General features: G+C 42.7%; 1 protein-coding gene across 27 annotated transcripts in view; it reads left to right on the forward strand.

Moving 5' to 3' along the window:
* The window catches only part of LOC111980729 (disks large homolog 2), a 243,653-nt gene that overhangs the window by 159,455 nt on the left and 59,150 nt on the right, over positions 1–25,048 (forward strand). For all 27 annotated transcript variants that reach the window (XR_002879498.2, XM_070449291.1, XM_070449290.1 and 24 more), the window contains 6 exons: positions 7,835–7,888; positions 13,668–13,718; positions 15,706–15,830; positions 19,919–20,088; positions 22,235–22,371; positions 24,483–24,627. Coding sequence is in view for 26 of the 27 variants with exons in the window: in XM_070449291.1 (XP_070305392.1) it covers positions 7,835–7,888; positions 13,668–13,718; positions 15,706–15,830; positions 19,919–20,088; positions 22,235–22,371; positions 24,483–24,627 (682 nt within the window). In the remaining variant the exon portion in view is untranslated. The remainder of the gene's footprint in view (positions 1–7,834; positions 7,889–13,667; positions 13,719–15,705; positions 15,831–19,918; positions 20,089–22,234; positions 22,372–24,482; positions 24,628–25,048) is intronic.

Raw genomic sequence — 25,048 nt, forward strand, 5'->3', positions numbered from 1 at the left:
GTGTGTCGTTCCCTTGTTGATATTTAAACCCTGTGTGTTCCTTAGTTCTTTGCTCAGTGTTTGTAAGTTAGCACCCAGCCCCAGCCATGCTGTTAAACTTTTCTCTTGTTGGATTTTCCAGAGGTTCGCTGGTTTTTGTTCTTGTTTATTTTGGATTAGTCTTTTGAGGTTGTTTTTTCCCTTGCTGTTCTTACCACTTTGTGGATTTTCTTTGTATTTGGAAGATATCTATTTTTGTCTCTTGGCTTCTTCTTGGACGTTGTGGATTTATATTTTTGCCGGAAGATCTTTTCTTTGATTAAACCACCGTCCTCTGTACTGCTGTGTCTGCCTCATCTTCTGGGTTCTTGCCGATTTATTTAGTGACTGTTTCTCACACCGGGTCCTGACAGAAAACACTGAGCCATTATAATGAACCCAGAGGCAGCCAGTACCGGATTTTTTTCCATGCTGTCCCACCACGAGGGACTGTCCAACGCCACGAAGCTGCTCTGGTTCAGCAAGAGGCCTTAATGGCTAGACATTCTCAACTCTGTCGGAGATGCTGACTTCCATAAAGCAGATTTCTGATCGACTTTCCCCGGCAACCGCTCTCTGCTCCAGTACATCAGATTCAAGTGCCCGTGGCAGTTAACCCCTGGCTGAACCTCGTCTGCCGCCTCCCCAACGGTCTCAGGTGATCCGAGTGTTTGTAAGGTTTTTTTTACCCAATGTTCTCTCTCCTTCGAGCTGCAACCATCGTCGTTTCCACCGACCGGTCCAAGATAGCATATATCATCACCCTGCTGTCGGGAAAAGCCCTAGCCTGGGCTACTGCTGTGTGGGATGCCCAAAGTCCCTGCTGTGCCAGCTACTCTACCTTTGCTGAAGAATTCAAGCGAGTTTTTCAAGGTCCTACCAACGGTCCTGACTCAGCCAAACAGCTCCTGACTCTCTGCCAGGGTCGGCGGCAGCATGACGGACTATGCCACCAGTTCCGCACTGTGGCAGCAGCAAGTGGCTGGAACGACGAGGCGCTCACAGTATGCTTTTTGAAGGTCTTTCCGACACCATCCAAGATGAACTGGCCACTCGGGAACCACCGGACAACCTCGAGTCCCTGATCAAGTTGGCCTCGCGCATAGACCAGCGTCTGAGAGAGAGAAACTCAACCGTAGACCTCTCACCCTAGATCCCATCGGTCCAGCTCTGAGTCTCCACCTTTATCCTCGCTGCTCCACCAGAACCCATGCAGGTTGGACGCATCTCCCAGGCTGAGAGAGACCGCCGGATGAGGGAACGATGCTGTCTATATTGCGGCAAAACGGGCCATTTCCGCTCCACGTGTCCCGGGCTCCAGGGAAACGCACTCTCCCGTGCAGGCCTGGGAGGACTGTAACGGGAAACTAAACCTCCTCCCATCCATCCAACTCCCCGCCTGTCATCCAGTTACCCTTTCCTGGACGACCACGATTTCCCCTTCAAGCCTTGGTAGACTCTGGAGCCGCAGGTAACTTCATGGATGGGTCTGGGCGAAGGAGAATGGCATTCCCTCTGAACCTCTAAGTGACCCCATAAGGGTTACTACGTTGGATAGAAAGTCCTTTGGGATCTGGACTTGTCACTCATGCCACTACCCTTGCGACTTTCAGTTTTTCCAACACCAGGAAGTGATGAATTTTCATCTGATCTCCTGTTCCGAGTTCCCTCTCGTCCCTGGATACCCCTGACTTCACAGCCATAAACCTCACATCGACTGGTCTGTAGGCACCATCAAGCAGTGGCGTTCCTATAGACACGGGTCGAAGAATCTCAAACCGGACGCCTTGTCACGAGTCTACTCTCCTGCCATTCGAGAAGATACTGACATGACTGTCCTTCCTGCCGCTAAGATCGTGGCTCCGATCTCGTGGCAAGTTGAGGATACCGTGAAACAAGCTCAAGCCATCGAACCGGGTCCTGGAGGAGGTCCTGCCAATCGGTTGTTTGTTCCCAATGCAGCAAGGTCCCAAGTCCTTCMGTGGGGGCACTCCTCTCGCCTCACCTGTCACCCGGGCGTAGGTCGCACCTTGGAGTTCATCCAGCGTAAGTTCTGGTGGCCCACCATAAAAGAAGACGTGGACACTTTCGTCAAGGCCTGTTCCGTGTGCTGCCAGGGCAAATCTTCTCACCTCCGCCCTCAAGGACTTCTTCACCCTTTATCTATTCCCCACCGACCCTGGTCCCATATCTCGTTGGACTTTATTACTGGCCTTCCTCCGTCCCATGGTAATACTACTATCCTAGTCATCATKGACAGGTTTTCTAAGGCGGCCAGGTTTGTTCCCTTGACCAAATTACCTTCTGCCAAGGAAACGGCRGAGTTGGTGATTAACCATGTGTTCCGAGTCTTTGGCATTCCGCAAGATATGGTTTCCYACAGAGGTCCCCAGTTCGCCTCTGGGTTTTGGAAGTCCTTCTGCCAACTCATAGGGGCCACGGCCAGTCTTTCTTCAGGGTACCATCCGGAGTCCAACGGCCAAACTGAGAGGATGAATCAGGAGCTGGAAACCACCCTCAGATGTATGGTTTCCAACAACCCATCCACATGGTCATCCTTCATTGTTTGGGCCGAGTACGCGCACAACACCTTGTGCTCCTCCTCCACTGGTATGTCTCCGCATGAGTGTCAGTTTGGCTATGCTCCMCTATTGTTCCCGGACCAGGAGGCAGAAGTCAGAGTGCCTTCAGCCTRGAGGTTCATCAGACGCTGTCGGCTTACGTGGAAGAAGGCCCGTCTTAATCTTCTGCGTTCCTCACAGCAGTACCAGCGACAAGCCAACAGACGTCGCCGTCCCGGTCCTACCCTGTACCCCGGCCAGAGAGTATGGCTCTCAACAAAAAACTTACCGCTAAGGGTGGAGTCTCGCAAGCTGTCCCAGAGATTCATCGGTCCCTTTAAGATTGCCAGGAGAGTCAATCCCGTTACTTTTCGCCTGCACTTACCCAGATCCCTTAAGATCAATCCCACATTTCACATTTCTTTATTAAAACCTGTTGTTTTTTCTCCCCTTWTCCCGGCAGGCAGACCTCCCCCTCCGCCCCGTGTCATCGGAGGCCAGTCGGCTTATACCGTCCACCGGATACTGGATTCCCGCCGGGTGCAGCGGTCCTGGCAGTATCTGGTGGACTGGGAAGGCTACGGTCCCGAGGAGCGCTCCTGGGTTCCTGCCAAGGACATACTGGACCCTGACCTCATTCGTCAGTTCAGGGRCCTCCACCCTGAGAAGGCTGGTAGGAACGTCAGGAGCCGTTCCTAGGGGGGGGATTCTGTCAGGTTTTGGCCAGGACTGTTCAGGTTTTGGTCACTAGATGTCCCCGTTGCACCTTTTTTGAACCTTTWGTTTTTTCCTTGCTRTATTATTGTTTGCACCTGTGTGTCGTTCCCTTGTTGATATTTAAACCCTGTGTGTTCCTTAGTTCTTTGCTCAGTGTTTGTAAGTTAGCACCCAGCCCCAGCCATGCTGTTAAACTTTTTCTCTTGTTGGATTTTCCAGAGGTTCGCTGGTTTTGTTCTTGTTTATTTTGGATTAGTCTTTTGAGGTTTGTTTTTTCCCTTGCTGTTCTTACCACTTTGTGGATTTTCTTTGTATTTTGGAAGATATCTATTTTTGTCTCTTGGATCTTTCTTTGATTAAACCACCGTCTCTTGTACTGCTGTGTCTTCTGGGTTCTGCCGATTTATTTAGTGACTGTTTCTCACACCGGGTCCTGACTTTATGTAAATGACATATTTCTGTTTTTCATTTACAATAAATGTGCTACAATTTCTAAAAACGTGTTTTCACTTTGTCATTACGGGGTATTGTGTGTAGATGGGTGAGAATCTTTTGTTAATTTAAGCCATTTGGAATTCATGCTGTAACACAACAAAATGTGTGTTACAAGAGGTATGAGTACTTTCTGAAGGCATTGTAAACGTTAATGTACGTTATTTGCCTAGGTGAACAGTGAAAGGCTAAACCATTGGTAGCATAAGTGGTTGAAATAGTTGTTGATATATTCTGCTACATTGTGCAGTCAAATATAAGAAGTTGTCTGCATCCCAAATGGCACCCTATTCCATATAGTGCACAACTTTTGACCAGAGCCCTATGGGAGCCATTTGGGATGCAGCCGTCTTCAGTAGAAACATTTTCACATTTCATCCCCAACTAATCGAGTGGCTTCGTGATATTGCCAAGTTATTGCATGTTTTATACATTTGAGGTGGAATTCCGATAGCTAAAAGGGTTCTTATGCAATACAAATTGTACCCTATTCCCTATGTAGTGCAGTACTTTTAAATAGACCCTGATGGAACCTGTTCATAAGATGTGCACTTTAAAGGGAATAGGGTGCCATTTGGGACGCGGTGTTAGACTTGTAATTAACATGCTCTGTGTATTGTAGTTATTAACACCTAATTAACCCCAGATGTAGATCAGACCAGACCTGTGAATCCCGATCAGTCCCGTTTTTTGGAGGTTCAGGCCCTTTTTGAATTTGTCTTTCCTCGATTCCTCGCATCATCTCTCCTTGCATCCTTCTCAAAACACATTGGAGGGAGGGACTTTGGATCATATCCTCCAATACGGTTGAGAAGGAGGTGAGGAGATGGGATGCGAGGAATCACAGGAAATGTAGATAGGGCCTCAGACTTAATATGCTTCTCTGAGAGGAAGATAAAAATGGGTTGGAAATGCAGTCACGCAATATTACAGTATGTACTGCATGTATTCAGATGTGTGCACATGACTTATACTTGCACACATGCTGAGTACCAAGCTAGTGTGTGTGCGTGTGTGCGTGCGTGTGACATTACAATGAATATTGCATGGGGAAAATCTAGCTCCTCACTCCTCCTTTACACATAGTGTAACCTAGACCATTGTGGTTTTATGGAGTCCCCAAAAATTGTCAGCATTCAAGTTTACAACATGGAGCACTTGCAGTACAAAGCAAAAACTCTTACGATGATGCATGTGTTTAGCATCATATGAGGCATTCTGCATCATAAGTTGTTTGTCTGCAGTGAATGCTTGACTGACTTGCACAATTTTGGGGGGCATTGTATTAACAGTGAACTAATTAACAACATACATTGAGTCTAGTATTCCTGGACAGGCATAAAGGTTTACATTCATTTTCTGCTGGTTGAATATAAACTGCCTTTGAATTATAATCATATTCCAGAATAGCGCCTCAATTGATTTCTTTGAGTGCTGCGCATTTAAAATGCACTCAAATCAATCTTCCTCTCTCCCTTTCTCTTTGCACACGTGCATGCACACATAGACACATGCTCTCTCTCTCTCGTCCTTCCTCTCCCTGATTGAGAGAGATTGTGTGGTTGAGAATCTATTCAGTCAATTAGCAGCAGTGCGCTGTAAGCAGAAAGTGTCTCAATCAGAGATATTGATTTTGCACACAAACACCATTCTGCCTCAAACACACACACACATCAGTCTACCTGCTCCAAACAATTTGCCTTTGTGTAAATATATGAAGGAGCTTTGTTTGATGGAAACATCGAAAGGTTTGACGGAATTATTAGTAGAAAAGGCTGAAAGACACCGGAATCACTTGCCTGAGCTAGCCTTTCCCTTTCAGGGCATTCTGTAAGAGTGAGCGCCGGAAAGGCTATTGGAAGATAATGTGGAGCCATCTTATTGCTTAGAAGTATCTGGCTGTCAAAGACCTGCAAATACAGTGCATTCGGAAAGTATTCAGACCCCTTCACTTTTTCCTCATTTTGTTACGTTACAGCCTTATTCTAAAATGAATTAAAGAAATGCTTTCCTCATTAATCTACAAGCAATACCCCATAATGACAAAGTAAAAACAGTTTTTTTGATTTTTTTGCACATTTATTACAAATAAAAAACAGAAATACCTTATTTACATAAGTATTCAGACCCTATACTATGAGACTCGAAATTGAGCTCAGGTGCATCCTGTTTCCATTGATCATCCTTCAGATATTTCTACAACTTGATTGGAGTCCACCTGTGGTAAATTCAATTGATTGGACATGATTCGGAAAGGCACACACCTGTCTATATAAGGTCCCACAGTTGACAGTGCACATCAGAGCAAAAACCAAGCCATGTCCGTCGAAGGATTTGTCCGTTGTGTCGGGGCACAAATCTGGGTAAGGGTACCAAAAAATGTCTGCAGGACTGAAGGACCCCAAGAAACAGTGGCCTCCATCATTCTTAAATGGAAGAAGTTTGGAATCACCCAGACTCTTCCTAGAGCTGGCCTCCCGGCCAAACTGAGCAATCGGAGGAGAAGGGCCTTGGTCAGGGAGGTGACCTTCCAGAAGGACAACCATCTCTGCAGCACTCCACCATGTGCTGCAGAGATGTTAGTGGCCAGACGGAAGCCACTCCTCAGTAAAAGGCACATGACAGCCCGCTTGGAGTTTGCCAAAAGGCACCTAAAGGGCTCTCTGATGAAACCAAGATTGAACTCTTTGGCCTGAATTCCAAGCATCACGTCTGGAGGAAACCTACGGTGAAGCATGATGGTGGCAGCATCATGCTGACGGGATGTTTTTCAGCAGCAGGGACTGGGAGACTAGTCAGAGTCAAGGGAAAGAGGATGAACGGAGCAAAGTACAGAGAGATCGTTGATGAAAACCTGCTCCAGAGCGCTCAGGAACCTCAAACTAGGTCGAAGGCTCCCCATCCAACCTGACATAGCTTGAGATGATCTGCAGTGAAGAATGGGAGAAACTCTCCAAATACAGGGGTGCCTTCCCCAGATCTGTGCCTCGACACAATCCTGTCTCAGAGCTCTATGGACAATTCCTTCGACCTCATGGCTTGGTTTTTGCTCTGACATGCACTGTCAACTGTGGGACCTTATATAGACTGGTGTGTGCCTTTCCGAATCATGTCCAATCAATTGAAATTACCACAGGTGGACTCCAATCAAGTAGTAGAAACAGCTCAAAGATGATCAATGGAAACAGGACGAATCTTAGCTCAATTTCAAGTCTCATAGCAAAGGGTCAGAATACTTATGTAAATAAGGTATTTCTGTTTGTTATTTTTAATACATATTTGCAAACATTTCTAAAACCTGTTTTCATTATGGGGTATGTCATTATGGGGTTTTGTGCGTAGATTTGTAAAAATAAAACTATATTTCATCCATTTTAGAATAAGGCTGTAACCGGCCTCCCGAGTTGCGCAGCGGTCTAAGGCACTGCATCGCAGTGTTGCGGCTTCACTACAGCTTGTAGTTCGATCTCAGCCTGTCATTACCGGCTGTGACCGGGAGTCCCATAGGGGGGCGCACAATTGGCCCAGCGTCATCCGGGTTAGGGGAGGGTTTGGCCGGGGGGCTTGACTTGGCTCATCGTGGTCTAGCGACTACTTGTGGCAGGCCGGGTGCCTGCAGGCTGACTTTGGTCGTCAATTGAACACATTGGTGCGGCTGGCTTACGGGTTAAGCGAGCAGGTGTTAAGAAGCCCGGTTTGGGGGGGTCATGTTTCGGAGGACGCATGACTCGACCTTCGCCTCTTCTGAGCCCGTTGGGGAGTTGGAGCGATGAGACAAGTTCGTAATCACGAAATTGAGGAGAAAATGGGGGTAACATTTTTAACTGTAACGTAACAAAATTTTGAAAAAGTCAAGGGGTCTGAATAGTTTCCGACAGCACTAGCGTCTGGAGGAAGGCTCTGGAATTCTTCATGATACAGGGTGTAGTCACCACATGATCCAGTAGCTGTCCTTTGGATCCATTTATAAAAAGTAGTACACTGGTGGGTCCAGGCTTCTCTTGCTTTTTCTTATCTTTCTCTCCCCCTTTTTCTCTCTTTTGCAGGCGAGTCCCGCCCCAATAATTGTCAACACGGATACTCTGGAGTCTGTACCTTACGTGAGTTCCTTTTTCAATTTTCGGCAATTGATTTGATTATGTTTAAGTATGAACGGCATATATTTCCATGTGGATTGATTCGAGTGCAAGATGCAACTTCATGCAACCCTATACCCACTTTAAGTAGTCTTTACAGGTAAGACTTTTCAGCACTGGTTGTCAATGGCCGAACGTTATATTCTTAAATATTTATCTGGAACACAACATACAGTGTATGGGTAAAACAAATAAGGCCACTATTGTGAATTATTGATAGTTGTTATAAATAAAACACCTACACAGGACCACTGATTTGTACAGCCCAAAAGCCAGCATTTTGGTTTGGAGAACTTTTCTCTTAACAGATATTTATTATTGATGGTTTCTATTTGTTGGCTCTGGGAGGACAAAGTCCTTCAAAAAGCCATTTGGACACACTTTGGAGTGAGATAATAAATTAATGAGCAAGAGTTAGGGTGAAAATAAAGTATCCCAACTAGAAGCCATGGATAACAGGCAACATCCGCACTGACCTAAAGGCTAGAGCTGCCTCTTTCAAGGAGCTGGACACTAATCCGGACGCTTATAAGAAATCCCGCTATGCCCTCTGACGAACCATCTAACAAGCCAAGGGTCAGTACAGGACTTAGATTGAATCATATTACAACTCCTCTGATGCTCATCGGATGTGGCAGGGCTTGCAAACTATTGCGAGCTAAATGACTTCTATGCGCGCTTCAAGGCAAGCAACACTGAAGCATGCATGAGAGCACCAGCTGTTCTGGACGACTGTGTGATCACGCTCTCCGTAGCCGATGTGAGTAATACATTTTAACGGGTCAACATTCACAAGGCCGCAGGGCCAGACGGATTACCAGGACGTGTGCTCAGAGCATGCGCTGACCAACTGGCAAGTGTCTTCACTGACATTTTCAACCTCGCCTTGACCGAGTCTGTAATACCAACATGTTTCAAGTAGACCACCATAGTCCCTATGCCCAAGCATGCTAAGGTAACCGTCCTAAATGACTACCGACCCGTAGCACCCATGCCGGTAGCCATGAAGGGCTTTGAAAGGCTGGTCATGGCTCACATCAACACCATCATCCCAAAACCCTAGACCCACTCCAATTCGCATACCGCCCCAACAGATCTACAAATGATGCTGTCTTTATTGCGCTCCACACTGCCTTTTCCCACCTGGACAAAAGAAACACCTATGTGAGAATGCTGTTCATAGACTACAGCTCAGCATTCAACACCATAGTGCCCTCAAAGCTCATCACTAAGTTACGGACCCTGGGACTAAACACCTCTCTCTGCAACTGGATCCTGGACTTCCTGACTGGCCGCCCCCAAGTCATAGACTGTTCTCTCTGCTACCACACGCAAGTGGTACCGGAGCGCCAAGTCTAGGTGCAAAAGGCTCCTTAACAGCTTCTACCTCCAAGCCATTAGACTTCTGAGGAGTTAATCAAATGTCTACCCGGACTATTTGTTTATTGTCTATGCATAATCACTTTACATATGTACAATTATCTTGAATAACCCGTACCCCCACACATTGACTCGCTGTCGGTAACCTGTGTATATAACCTCGTTATTAAAAAAATTCATTTAGTTTATTCAGCATTTTCCTACTCTGCATTGTTGGCTAAGGGCTTGTAAGTAATTATTCGGCGCATTTGACAAATACATTTTATTTGAAAGTTGCATCATCCAATGTCTCGAAGAAGCATGCTGTTCCCTCGTGATGCTAATTGCATTTTGTCCCTCGACTGTTTCCAATAAATGTCACTAAACATCCTTGGAAACGCCACTTTGTTTCTAAATTACCTGCCAGAAGTTGTTTATTATTCCTTTATAATTATTTTGTTATTTTCGGAGACAATCTTGTGGATGTCGGGTTTGATGGATGGATGTGATGTTGATGTGCAGGCTGACTTACAGTTGAAGTCGGAAGCTTACATAGATTTAGGCTGGAGTCATTAAATCTCATTTTTCAACCACTCCACAAATGTCTTGTTAACAAACTATAGCTTTGGCAAGTCGGTTAGGACATCTACTTTGTGCATGACAGGTAATTTTTCCAACAATTGTTTACAGACAGATTATTTCACTTATAATTCACTGTATCACAATTCCAGTGGGTCAGAAGTTTACATACACTAATTTGACTGTGCCTTTAAACAGCTTGGAAAATTCCAGAAAATTATGCCATGGCTTTAGAAGCTTCTGATAGGCTAACTGACATAATTTGAGTCAATTGGAGGTGTATTTGTGGATGTATATCACGGCCTACCTTCAAACTCAGTGCCTCTTTGCTTGACATCATGGGAAAATCAAAAGAAATCAGCTGAGACCTCAGAAAATAATTGTAGACCTCCACAAGTCTGGTTCATCCTTGGTAGCAATTTCCAAACGCCTGAAGGTACCACGTTCATCTGTACAAACAATAGTACGCAAGTATAAACACCATGGGACCACGCAGCCGTCATACCGCTCAGGAAGGAGACGCGTTCTGTCTCCTAGAGATGAACGTACTTTGGTGTGAAAAGTGCAAATCAATCCCATAACAACAGCAAAGGACCTTATGAAGATGCTGGAGGAAACAGGTACAAAATGATCTATATCCACAGTAAAACGAGTCCTACAGCAACATAACCTGAAAGGCCGCTCAGCAAGGAAGAAGCCACTGCTCCAAAACCGCCATGAGAAAGCCAGACTACGGTTTGCAACTGCACATGGGGACAAAGATCATACTTTTTAGAGAAATGTCCTCTGGTCTGATGAAACAAAAATAGAACTGTTTGGCCATAATGACCATCGTTATGTTTGGAGGAATAAAGGGAGGTTGCAGGCCGAAGAACACCATCCCAACCATGAAGCACGGGGGTGGCAGCATCATGTTGTGGGGGTGCTTTGCTGCAGGAGGGACTGGTGCACTTCACATGTTTATTGTTTACTGTGTTGTTGTCTGTTCACACTGCTATGCTTTATCTTGGCCAGGTCGCAGTTGTAAATGAGAACTTGTTCTCAACTATCCTACCTGGTTAAATAAAGGTGAAATAAAAAATAAACATAATAGATGGCTTCATGAGGATGGAAAATTATATGGATATATTGAAGCAACATTTCAAGACATCAGTCAGGAAGTCAAACAACAGAAATCTCATAATTAAAATTCCTCAAACATACATGTGTCTTATATCATTTTAAAGGTAATCTTGTTGTTAATCCCACCAAAGTGTTCGATTTCAAATGGGATTTTCAGCGAAAGCACCACAAACGATTATGTTAGGTCACCGCCAAATCACAGACCAACACAGTCATTTTTCCAGCCAAAGATAGGAGTCACAAAAAGCACAAATAGAGATAAAATTAATCACTAACCTTTGATGATCTTCATCAGATGACACTCATAGGACTTCATGTTACACAATACATGTATGTTTTGTTTGAACAAGTTCATATTTATATAAAAAAATCTGAGTTTACATTGGCGTGTTCCGTTCACTAGTTCCAAAAACATCCAGTAATTTTGCATAGCCACATCGATTCAACAGAAAAACTCATCATAAATGTAGATGATAATACAAGTTATACACATGGAATTATAGATATACCTCTCCTTAATGCAACCGCTATGTCAGATTTAAAAAAAACGTTACGGAAAAAGCAAACCATGCAATAATCTGAGACGGCGCTCAGAACAACAGTCAAATTAGCCGCCATGTTGGAGTCAACAGAAACCAGAAATGACATGATAAATATTCCCTTACCTTTGATGATCTTCATCAGAATGCACTCCCAGGAATCCCAGGTCCACAATAAATGCTTGATTTGTTTGATAATGTCCGTTATTTATGTCCAATTAGCTACTTTTGTTAGTGCGTTTGGTAAACAATTCCAAAGTCACGAAGCGCGTTCACTAAAACCGAAATGACATTTCGTTTTTAGTGAAAACGAAATGTCATTTCGGTTTTAGTGAACGCGCTTCGTGACTTTGGAATTGTTTACCAAACGCACTAACAAAAGTAGTTAGTGCGTTTGTTAGTGCGTTTGGTAAACAATTCCAAAGTCACGAAGCGCGTTCACTAAAACCGAAATGACCAAAAGTTCCGTAACAGTCTGTAGAAACATGTCAAACGATGTATTGAATCAATCTTTAGAATGTTGTTAACATACATTTTGAATAACGTTCCAACCGGAGAATTACATTGACTTCAGATGAGTGATGGAACGGAGATCCCTCTCATGTGAACGCGCATGGTCAAAGAATGGTCACCTCATGGCAGACGTGACTAGTTATCCTCTCATTCGGCCCCCCTTCACAGTAGAGTCATCAGACAAAGTTCTACAGACTGTTGACATCTAGTGGAAGCCGTAGGAAGTGCAAACTCAATCATATCTCGCTGTGATTTCAATGGGATCTTAGTTGAAAATCCACCAGCCTCAGATTTTCCACTTCCTGTTTGGATTTTTTCTCAGGTTTTTGCCTGCCATATGAGTTCTGTTATACTCACAGACATAATTCAAACAGTTTTAGAACCTTCAGAGTGTTTTCTATCCAATACTAATAATATGCATATATTAGCAACTATGGCCGTTTTCTCTGGGCACCTCTGTGCACCTTTCATCCAAGCTATTCAATACTGCCCCTGCAGCCATAAGAAGTTAAACAATTTAAAGGCAAAGCTACCAAATACTTATTGAATGTATGTAAACTTCTGACCCACTGGGAATGTGATGAAAGAAATAAAAGCTGAAATAAATCATTCTCTCTACTATTATTCTGACATTTCACATTCTTAAAATAAAGTGGTGATCCTAACTGACCTAAAACAGGTAATTTTGTACTAGGATTAAATGTCAGGAATTGTGAAAAACTGAGTTTAAATGTATTTGGCACAGGCTAAGGTGTATGTAAACTTCCGACTTCAACTGTATGTGAAAACCGGTTCCTGTTGTGAGTATATTGCATTCATAGAGGAAAATGCGGACTCGCAGGTTTATGTCGATCCAAACATCGTTAGCACATAAAATGCAAGTTTCTTTAATGTGATGTATTCCTCTGAGCATGCCACCCAAAACGCACACAAGGACTCAGCACTCCTGAGCTTATCCCTGATTTGCCTCGATGTCTGGAATTCAATCAGCTCGGTTTGAATTGCGGCCTCATCCAGCAAGGGTACAGTTTTCTTAGCAAGGGAGGAGAATTCTCCACCTGGGTGGACTGTGAGAGGATCACGTACAAACGCAATGATATCCTTGGGCATGCTGTAGTCTTCAAATCTGGTGGATAAGTTGTCCCTCAGCTGCTTGATGAAATCTTCCATCACCTCTGTGACAATGCTGCGGCCTGGTCCCTCTGCCTGTCGTTTCTTCAGTGTGCTGAAGTGCAGTAGCCTTCCCTGGTGACGAGTCCAAATCGAACAACTCAAGCTTCCTAGTAAAGGCCTCAAATTTCTCCACCATGTCTACAATTGTTTCCCTCTTCCTTGGAACTGTAGATTTAACAGGTTTAAGTTACAGAATATGTCCGCAAAAAAAGCTGTGTGTGCAGCTCGCGGTTAAGAGGAAAGTAATCTAAAAGTAACTAAAATCAATCAAATTACATTACTGAGTTTGGGTAATCCAAAAGATACGTTACTGTTTACAATTTTGGACAGGTAACGAGCAACTAACGGATTACATTTAGAAACCTACCCAACCCTGACTATGCTCACACGTCTGTAAATAGGAAACTAAGTTATGTACTGGGTATACATAATTGATTTTACATTTTGTTTTCCCACAGGTCAACGGGACAGAAATTGAATACGAGTTTGAAGAAATCACACTAGAGCGGGTGAGTTGATAAACACACTATCTGAAAATACTCTATTTAAACTCTATTTAAAATGACCCGGAGAGGACATTGCAGTCATTTAAATTGAACAAGGGATGCCATATCCTGTTTCATGCTCATCTCAGACATGTCCCATAAAGGGCTTCATAAACTAGGTCATAAACTAGGAAGCGTAATCGTTGAATGTGACAGGCAGGATAAGTTAATAGGCCAATATGTTTCAAATGATCTTGACCCCATACACCTGTTACGGGAGGAATAAAAAAAAAACAAGAAGCTAACTGATACTATTTTGAAGCTGCTGGAGAAGCTAGATGACTCCGCAAACTGAATAACAGAATAACAAACTGTGATTGCGTTACCATTTTTATTTCAAATTGGTGCATGAAGAGGAAAGCCTGGGGTTACTGTGCCTTTGACAAACTTAAACAGGAACCCGTTTTACTTTCCACTAAAGCTAATTGATCTTAGCCAGACAAGCTAAGTAACACAAACATCCAAGTCCTCTGGGTATTTTGAGCAGGCCAGCCTTTAATTGGGACATAGCATTTGCATGAGAGAAGCCAGGGCCATCCCCAAGGCTCAGTGGCGATAAGAGGCTTAGCTTGGCTGCTGAATTACATTTTGACAGCTACAAAAGGATCCTTGTGACCTGAAACAATAAACTACAATAGGAAAAGGTCAGTTCAGCCAAAGGAAGTGATAATTCATCCAACAGCGGAGCCTGAAGCCTTTGGTGCACACTGCACAGCTCACCCTTTGACGTGCAAGAGCAGAAATAAACAGGGTGGCTTTAGAGTGGCTAATGCTGACGCTACATCTGTGTATTCAGGCTTCACCTCACAGGACCCTTTTTCTATGCACTCCACTTCCATTGCCCTATCTAGCCAATGGGCGTTGATTATGTGTGCACTTGAGTGAGCTAGCTATCATTACTTCCATCTCAGCCTGGTTGAGCTGTGTCCGTCAGCTCAGCCTACAGGGTGGATTTTTAGTCAAGAGATGCCCCTACTAGGGTTGCAAAATTCCAGGAACTTTCAATAAATTCCCTGATTTTCCAGAAATCCTGGTTAATCTTGGTTTCCTGCTTATTCCCACCTAATTCCGGGAATCTTTCAACTGGGATTTGGGAAGAAACTGTGAATTTCTTGAAAGTTCCCGGAATTTTGCAACCGTAGACACTACTCCCATCAGCTAGCAATTTAATCAAAGAGTCCACATTCATTTTGTAAATGTGTCGAGGGGGATATGGCTCATAAAACTGATAGAGCTTTGTTGTTGTACACAGAAACATTGGCTTTGAGAATTCTGCTTTCGCCTCTGTATTATATTTACCGGTTATGAAGTCATCTTCTGGGGACTCCATTGCGGTCAAGCGCAAACTTGAAAATGATCCCGTACAAATTAACCCGTACGAAAATGTTCATAAATGTATATTGTCAATTCACTTTTTTCAAACGTAAAGCTAAATATGAACTTGTATTAGATGTTTATTCACTTTCAAATAGTATATTTAGGAATTATATAACTTTTTGCTATAAAAGTATGTTTTCAGACATACAGTATGTCTAGTATACTCTGTCAGACATTACACTTGATGCTAACACTTCTCCTCACTTTCAAATAGTATACTTAGGAATTATATTTATTTTCACTATAAAACGTGTTTTCAGACATATTTCTAGTACTCAAAATACTAAATCGGTACTAGTTTCTAGTAAATTGGGGGCTTGTATTATGCAAATTAGATAGTTTGTGGAATTCTGGGAAAACATGCTCCTGTAAGACAATCGCTAATTTGTCAAAGGATTTTAAACGTAGAGTCAGTTGTGAACTTAACATTTTAAGTGTGTGACCCACGAAGCTAAACAGAAATTGTATTTTTATGTTGGATGTAATTTAGGACAGTTTACAGGTTAGCATTATAAGGAATAGAAGTGTAACATTACTGCTAGATTTATTATTCATTGTTCTTCATGCTCTACAGGGGAACTCAGGGTTGGGCTTCAGCATAGCTGGAGGGACAGATAACCCCCATGTCGGCGATGACCCAGGGATCTTCATCACCAAGATCATCTCTGGTGGCGCGGCAGCAGAGGATGGCAGGTTAAGGTGAGTGCTATAGATCGAGCCCTTTACAAATGAAATCTTCACTGAAGACATTGAGTTGGCAAAATGCTCTGGTATAAATGCTGTCAGAATGGATGGCTCGAGGACTCTCATCTATCATTGGATCTAAGTATATCTGTTTTGAAGGCTTTATCCTATAATGGAAAAGCTGGAAGGGTTGTTTTCAGATTTTTCCCGAAATGTTATCTTACTTCCGAGAGCTGTTCTTTGACAATTTGTTACAGAGATCTCTGTTCGCATTGTCTTTGTTCATCATGTTACTATTTTGGGCTAACGTTAACTCTCCATGGGATTGCATTCATTCCAGAAACTATCCCTAAACACCTCTATATAAATCTCACATGTGGTACTACATACAGTAGACTACAGGTAACTGCCAAAATAAAGTCAGTAAATGAGGGATACAAAGTATATTGAAAGCAGGTGCTTCCTTCCACATGTGTAGTTCCTGAGTTAATTAAGCAATATAGCCTAAATTACATCCAACATAAATATACAATTTCTGTTTAGCTTCACACACTTAGATGTTAAGTCTACCACTGACTCTACGTTTAAAATCAATTTAGAGATTATCTTGCAGGGGCATATTTTCCCAGAATTCCACATACTTTCTCATTTGCATAATACAATTTATTATTATGTTTTTAAGATGTGCACAGAGATTAGTGGAAAAGGCCTACTCTAGAAGACATGATGGGTTTTGACATCGTTTAAGTATTATAGTTAGGCACACTCCTCTTGTGGTTACTTATTCACTTCACCGTCTGGGGGATTGTAGCTTGACATGACTTATTCTAAGCACATTCTTGCTCTTACGTTTTAGCTGAATGTAAATAGGAAATACTCAAAGGCTTTGCTCTGGGAGCACTCTACATAACATAAGACTTTAGGGATGCTTAGAGTACCACATAGTTAGTAAGATGACAGGGTAAATTAAAGGGGAAGTTCAGGATTTTACAACTTGATGTTAGATGATTCCTCACCTTGAAAGTAGGTTTGGTTTTCTTTAAACAGACACTTTTCAGCTAGCTTCTGCATCTGCATTGCTTTCTCTTCGGGGGTTTAGGCTGGGTATCTGTAAAGCACTTTGTGACAACTGCTGATGTAAAAAGGGCTTTAAAAAAAAAAAAAAAAAAGATTGATTGAGTGACTAGCCACATTTAGCTAACAACCAATGGAAGTGGTAGATGCAATCACTCTTTTTTATAATGGGCAAATCACCTTGAAGTATCATCAAAACACATATGGAGTTGATTTCAGTTGATTTGGCGATGAAAGTGACAATGATATTTTAAGTTCAGCATAAAATCCCTTTTTATGGTGTAAACTTTTTGCTATGGTGTGCGCTAATGAATACAACCCAGCTGTATAATAAATCAGACCAACACAGCAAAATCAGAAGTGTTAAACTAACTCATTGTAGTGTTAATTTTAACACTTTTGCGGTGTGTATATCAGAGTATCGGAGCGGAGCATGCCCAATTTGCTGCCTTGCTATGTTGTTGTCTTAGGTCTCTCTTTATGTAGTGTCGTCTCTCTTGTCGTGATGTGTGTTTTGTCCTATATATATATATATATATATATACTACCGTTCAAAGGTTTTGGGTTAATGGTTAATGTTGTAAATTACTATTGTAGCTGGAAACGGCTGATTTTATTTTAATGGAATATCTACATAGGCGTACGGAGGCCCATTATCAGCAACCATCATTCCTGTGTTCCAATGGCACGTTGTGTTAGCTAATCCAAGTTTATCATTTTAAAAGGCTAATTGATCATTAGAAAACCCTTTTTCAGTTATGTTAGCACAGCTAAAAACTGTAGTGCTGATTAAAGAAGCAATAAAACTGGCCTTCTTTAGACTAGTTGAGTGTCTGGAGCATCAGCGTTTGTGGATTCGATTACAGGCTCAAAATGGCCAGAGACAAAGACCTTTCTTCTGAAACTCGTCAGTCTATTCTTGCTCTGAGAAATTAAAGCTATTCCATGCGAGAAATTGCCAAGAAACTGAAGATCTCGTACAGAGCTGTGTACTACTCCCTTCAAAGAACAGCGCAAACTGGCTCTAACCAGAATAGGAAGAGGAGTGGGAGGCCCCGGTGCACAACTGAGCAATAGGACAAGTACATTTGCCTCACAAGTCCTCAACTGGCAGCTTCATTAAATAGTACCCGCTAAACACCAGTCTCAACGTCAACAGTGAAGAGACGACTGCGGGATGCTGGCCTCCCAGGCAGAGTTGCAAAGAAAAAGCCATATCTCAGACTGGCCAATAAAAAGAAAAGATTAAGATGGGCAAAAGAACACAGACACTGGACAGAGGAACTCTGCCTAGAAGGCCAGCATCCCAGTCGCCTGTACGAGATCTTCACTGTCTTGGCAATTTCTCGCARGGAATAGCCTTCATTTCTCAGAACAAGAATAGACTGACGAGTTTCAGAAGAAATGTATTTGTTTCTGGCCATTTTGAGCCTGTAATCAAACCCACAAATGCTGATGCTCCAGATACTCAACTAGTCTAAAGAAGGCCAGTTGTATTGCTTCTTTAATCAGAACAACAGTTCTCAGCTGCTGCAAAAGGGTTTTCTAATGATCAATTAGCCTTTTAAAATGATAAACTTGGATTAGCTAACACAGCGAATTCGGAGCTGCAGTTTTTTTTTCTGTGAGCGTGGACCGTTTTTCAGCAGAGTGGTAGGAAAGGACATTGCACGGGATTTGAGCGATGAGCGGGATTTCTAACTGCTCAGCTCCGCACACATAATCTGGTGTATATGCATCCACACTCAACAGAATGAAATTCACACTTTCAAAAGTGTGAACTAATAGGCATTACACTATACACTACTGGAGTTAACTCATAGGCATTTCACTCTACATTGGAGTGAACTAATTAGTATTTAATTTTACAGTGGAGTGAAATATAATGAAATGGTATATGGTGTAAAGCCTAATTTGTATATTTCCCAGGATGCCTTTTCTTTTTGAGTGATTTGTAGAGTTACCATGTATTTTTTAGTGACCCAGACATGGTTGTAGAATTATCATCAAAAGTATTCTAATTAAACTATGACAATTTACATTACAAATATCATAAGGCTTTACTTTGATGGCCTAGTGTTAACTTAACTCAGTGTAAGGAAAATCCTCATTTACAGGCCACATCAGGCCTGCAAGTCACATTATGAGGGCTTGCAACGTGATGTGTAATTCCTATTGGAATCCAGACAGAGTTAGGATGTCAAACAGTTGTAATTTTTATTCACCCGTAACCGATATTCAGAATGACTGTCAGGATAATGGAAATTGGTAAAGGAGACTACCTAAACCATTTAAACTGGAACAACCATTTCAGTAACGGTGCAATACATCTAACTAACTGATTGGATTAGTTTAGAAAAATATGTTATTTATCTTTGTGTAGCACAGGTTTAATCAATCAATCAATGAACATGCAAAACCAGACATTAAAAACAATCCTAAAAAGCTACCTGCAGTAGAGCATGCTGGAAAATATGTTAATGATGGGCTCTCCACAGTGTAAAACAATAGCTCTGGTTATTAACACAAAAAAGTTGGGTTATTTGACACCACTGAGTGTTAATACAGAGTGAATTTAACTCCTGAATCAACACTAGAAATATAACTCTGATAAATCAACACTGGTCAATTTGCAGTGTCCATTCAACTTTGGGCATTGTACTGTAAATGCATATAGTGTATACCAAATTAACAGAACTCACTGCAGACCAAGGCATCATGCTGAGGACAAGCATAGAAACACAGCTTTTATATGTGTAAATAGGCAGACTCTCTCGCTCTGCTTGAGTGTGTGTGCATAGGGTCCCAGCTGGTCCCTTACAATGCGCCTCAGGAGAGTTCTGTTCTTGAATGTGGGGGCATGGATGTTTGTGGCCTCTCCAGAAGGGGTTAAAGGGTCACACTGCAGCAGGGGCCTTCTCCTCCCCCTGCCACATGCACGCGCACGCACGCACGTACATGCACATGCACACACAAATACAATTTTTCCAGGTTAAGGCTCATGTTCCCATCCTCTTTTTTCATTGCAGAGTCAATGACTGCATCCTGCGGGTGAATGATGCCGACGTGTCCGAGGTGTCCCACAGTAAGGCTGTGGAGGCGCTAAAGGTGGCCGGCTCCATCGTCAGGCTCTACGTTCGCCGGAGGAGACCCATGCTGGAAACTGTCATTGAGATCAAACTCATCAAAGGACCAAAAGGTTGTTACACTCCCTCTCATCTTTCTATCTATCTCATGTTTTGGGGATTGAACTCAGGTAAAATTTGAAAGGTTATTACATTACATCATATTGGACAACTTCCCTTTCCCTTTCCGTCTCAATTTTCATCTCTCTGTCTCAATTTTCATCTCTCTCTGTTTCAATTTTCATCTCTCTCTGTTTCAATTTTCATCTCTCTCTGTCTCAATTTTCATCTTTACTTTCTCAATATATCCCTCTGTCTGTATCTACAACTCACTTCCTTTCTCCTAGTCTTCATTTTTTTATCTTTTGCTCAGTAAGGGTAAACCGGATAACCATGCACATCCAGTATCCTTTGTTTTATTTAGTATATTATCAGTGGGGGTTTGTACCACCCCCCACACAAAGAAATAACTTTGATGCATTATTTATATCAAAGAGATGAGTCATCACTGGGGAAAAGCTGCAATGAATTCATGGGTGTTACGTCCGTTGTTGGAATGAGACCAAGGTGCAGCGTGGTAGGCGAACATCTTACTTTTATTTAAAATGAACACCAGAACCCAACAAAAAACAAAACGAACGTAAAGTCTGCAGGCTATACAGCAATTAACAAAATCAAGATCCCACAACCTAAGGTGGGAAAAAAGGCTGCCTAAGTATGATCCCCAATCAGAGACAACGATAGACAGCTGCCTCTGATTGGGAACCATACCAGGCCAAACAAAGAAATAGGAAAACTAGATTGCCCACCCAAATCACACCCTGACATAACCAAATAGAGAAATAGAAAGGCTCTCTAAGGTCAGGGCGTGACAATGGGTGTATTCATTAGGGCACGCTGTGGCAAAACGTTTTGCAAATGAAAACATTTTCCAACAAAAAAAATGGAATCTTAAGTTCAGGTTAGTCCCTCCCCATTTTGGGTACTTTTGGCTCCTAGTAAATACCCCAGATTGGGAGATGGATGAGGGAGGAGAGGAGATTTGGAAAGCGACATTGTGTGGTCTATAATTGATGGTGCTATTTTCTTACCCTGACTATAAGCGTCCCATGTGTTTTTCACAAGGCAGTTGGCCGGAGTTGAAACAAACCCACTGTAATCAATGAAACACGCTATACTTGCCGCAGAAGCAGCATATCCGTGAAGCAGCAAAAGCACAAGGCTCTCTTTGCTGAATCATCTTTCTACCCTTCAAGTCTATTTTCCAGTGCTTCAGGTGTCTGTGAAATGTACTAATATACACTCACTGGACAGTTTATTAGGTATACCCATCTAGTACCGGGTCGAACCCCTCTTTGCCTCCAGAACAGTCTGAAATCTGTGTCGGATACATTCCACATGGATGTTGGTCCATTCTGATGCGATGGCATCATGCAGTTACTGCAGATTGGATGGCAGTACATTCATGCTGTGAACAGCCCGTTCCATCTCATCTCAAAGATGCTCTATTGGGTTGAGGTCTGGGGACTGCGCTGGCCACTCAAGTAAACTGAACCCGCTGTCATGTTCCAGGCAATGTTTTTCCACTCCTCAATTGTCCAGTGTTGGTGATCGCGTACCCACTGGAGCCACTTCTTGTTTTTAGCTGATGAGAGTGGAACCTGGTGTATTCATATGCTGCAATTACCCTTCTGTGACAAGGATCGACTAGTTGTGTGTTCCGAGATGCCGTTCTGAGATGTCATTTGTGGTCCGCCTGTTAGCTTGCACGATTCTTGCCATTCTCCTTCGACCTCATCAACGAGCTGTTTTCGCCCACAGGACTGCTGCTGACTGGAGGTTTTTGTTTGCCGCACCATTCTCGGTAAACACTAGACACTGTCGTCGTGAAAAGCCCAGGAGGAATCTGTTGCGCCTGGTACCGACGATCATACCATTCGAAGTTGCTTAGGTCCCTCGTGTTGCCCATTCCAACGTTCAGTCGAACAGTAACTGAATGCCTTAATGCCTGTCTGCCTGCTTTATATAACAAGCCACGGCCATGTGACTCACTGTCTGTAGGAGCAATCCATTTTTGTGAATGGGCTGTTGTACCTAATAAACTGTTAATGAGTGTAAGTGGCTTGTGCTTGTGATCCAGAGGCAGCAGCCTAGACCGCTAGACCACCRTAGGCCACAATACTTTTTTTTAACCTCCACCCCACGTCTATTTRTCCTCAGGGCTGGGCTTTAGCATCGCAGGAGGGGTGGGCAACCAGCACATCCCGGGGGACAACAGCATCTATGTAACTAAGATCATAGATGGCGGTGCAGCACAGAAGGACCAGCGCTTGCAGGTTGGAGACAGGCTGCTTATGGTAAGTTACTGCAGCTTCACTACCCCTACCCTGCCCTGTCCTCATCCCCCATAGGTGGACCATACTGTACTGTCAAAGCGTTATACTGCGTAACAACCTTCATAACATATTTATTAAACATCATTCATAAGGAGTTTTGAAAATAAAATGTAGCTTTATTTATCCATTGTGCCACGAAATAATGAATAGTGTGTAGGAAGGTTGGMTACTGTGGCAGTAAAATATACATTTATGTTGTATAATGGATAAATTAAGATCTATTCAATMGGACTTTTATTTTGAAAACTCCTTATGAAGGATGTTAAATACATGTGTTTTGAAGGTTATGCGGTATAATTATTTTACAGTAACACACTAATTTACTGTATAAACAGAGACCCATATTCCCCATTGTGTGTATGYATGTGTAKATGTTTATTTGTTAAAGGGCCCTGTTTTCAGTAATATCATATCCTGCCATAGTTAAGTGTGCCAATTGAATGTGTGAAGAATATGTGTGTTAATTCAGGACTGGCTGATAGATTAATTGTAGGCCCCTCTCACCAATTTGAGTTGATTACATTCAGGTGTACTAAGGTGAATAGGAGAGTGGCAGCGWTAAAGACGATTTATGCTCATCCCGGCGTCTGCATTCGCCGTACAGCATTTACTGCGATGCGGCGTCTGCCTAAGTCAGGGCATTCTTACATCTAGCGCTTGGCAGAGCTGTTGTCAAGGAAGTGAGTTTATGTTTATAGAGGACGTACCGCCCCCACCTACCGTCAAACAATCACGTCAATGCGGAGATATGCGTAGCTATACGGAGCACTCTGCATTGTTACACAATTTGGGAAGCGCACAGCGATGCAGTACAAAGCTTGATTTGGCCTCCGCAATTGGATCACACCCTCCGTACGGAGCTTTTGGACCGCATTTACGGATCAAGCATAAATTACCTTTTAGTTGGAAGCAAGGATAGAGGAGAGCATGTTTGCTAGATTTTATGCTCTTACCATTTTTATCTTTTAATCCTAGTTTTAGCCTGTTAGCTCTTAGCCTGATTTTAACCTGTTGTTGTATCTATCTATTTATTCAAATTCAAAAWTTTTGTAAAATTGTTCCTGTCTTCATGAAACCTTTTTGATGTGTACGAGGTAACGGCCAACTTCATCACAACTACAGAAATSTGTTATAGTGTTGTAGCAACACAGCCTATTTCAGAAGAGTGAGTTGCTTAACCGCAGTTAAATTCAACTAGCTACCTTCCTGCTGCCTCCAGCTCTGGAGGATCCCGGGCTATCATAATCTGCATTTGGCAGGCTGCACTTGGCAGCACCATGTCAGTCTGGCATTAAAGGAGTGGAACGTAAGGTTTAAAGAGCGACTGCCCCTAAAAAGCAACTTCTCGCATTGAGAATGGCTTATGTGGCATCGCTGTGAGCCACAAAAATAATTGACTACATAGATTGACTACAATGAACATAGGACAATATTTTAAAAGGTCAATAGCTCCACATTTCAATGACTTAACCTCAAACCAACTATAAATTGTAGATATTAATTTACAAATATTGAAAGCCTTTAATGAGATAACTAAAAGATGTGCAACATGAAAATATTTTCCCATTTACACTGTGCAATTTATTGACAGTCCCTAACTATTCCCTGAGATTGGCTATCCAAAGTGTATACAACTTTGCCAGGGTTGCACACCAGCCGGATGAAGCTATTTGGCAAAATAATTTWGGTAAATCTTCCCACCTGCGAACAGGCACAAGGGACTCCCACATCAAACCACACCCCGAAACCAACTCACGTTTGAATTCAGTCATGGCCGAAATCGCTCTCAAAACACAGTACAGATCAAATAAACAGTAGCTGCCAGGACTAATATTGGTCCAATAAAAATAACACCCTGTTGGATTGGATAATATTGTGTTCATTTGTTTGATTCAAGTTCTATTTAAATCTGTTATGGATAGGGTATTTCATGTATTTGGGGCTTTTTAAGTGAATTACTTTGTAAAAGTGGATGATTTAATGAACCAAATCTTAAAACGAGGCCAAATCAGGAAGTGCAGTCACCCTTTAACTTTCTTACGTTATGCCTGAGATTTTCTCCACGCACACAGGTGAACAACTACACTCTGGAAGAGGTCTCCCACGAGGAGGCAGTAGCCATACTGAAGAACACGTCTGACGTTGTCTACCTGAAGGTGGGCAAGCCCACCAGTGTTTACTTATCAGATCCCTATGGGCCACCTGATATCACGCACTGTGAGTTTGTCACCTCTTTTTCACCCCTCTACCCACCCGTTTGGCCAGTTTCCCAGACACAGATGACATTTAGACCTGGACTAAAACGCATGCTCAATGGGGGTTCTTCAATAAAAGTTCTTAGTCCAGCACTAGGCTTAGTCTGTGTCTGTGAAACCGCCTTACAGAGACGTAACTTTAGTTTGCCGTCCGAGTTGTGAACAAGAGGGCCGCATTTGAGTTACAAATGACGTGAGCAACCTCTGCTGTTGTAGACCAGGACAGTCTTCTTTCACTTCGCAAATGAATGTGTTTAGTTTCACACTGATGCGGTATGCTTGTTCATCTCTTGAGCATTATCCCTGAGTTTAGATAACGTCTTTACAAGAATGTTATGTGAGTTGGGATTGTTTTAGAGCGCATTGTGTTTGCCACGTAGTAT

The sequence above is a fragment of the Salvelinus sp. IW2-2015 genome, linkage group LG20 (assembly GCF_002910315.2).
Source record: "Salvelinus sp. IW2-2015 linkage group LG20, ASM291031v2, whole genome shotgun sequence".
NCBI lineage: Eukaryota > Metazoa > Chordata > Actinopteri > Salmoniformes > Salmonidae > Salvelinus > Salvelinus sp. IW2-2015.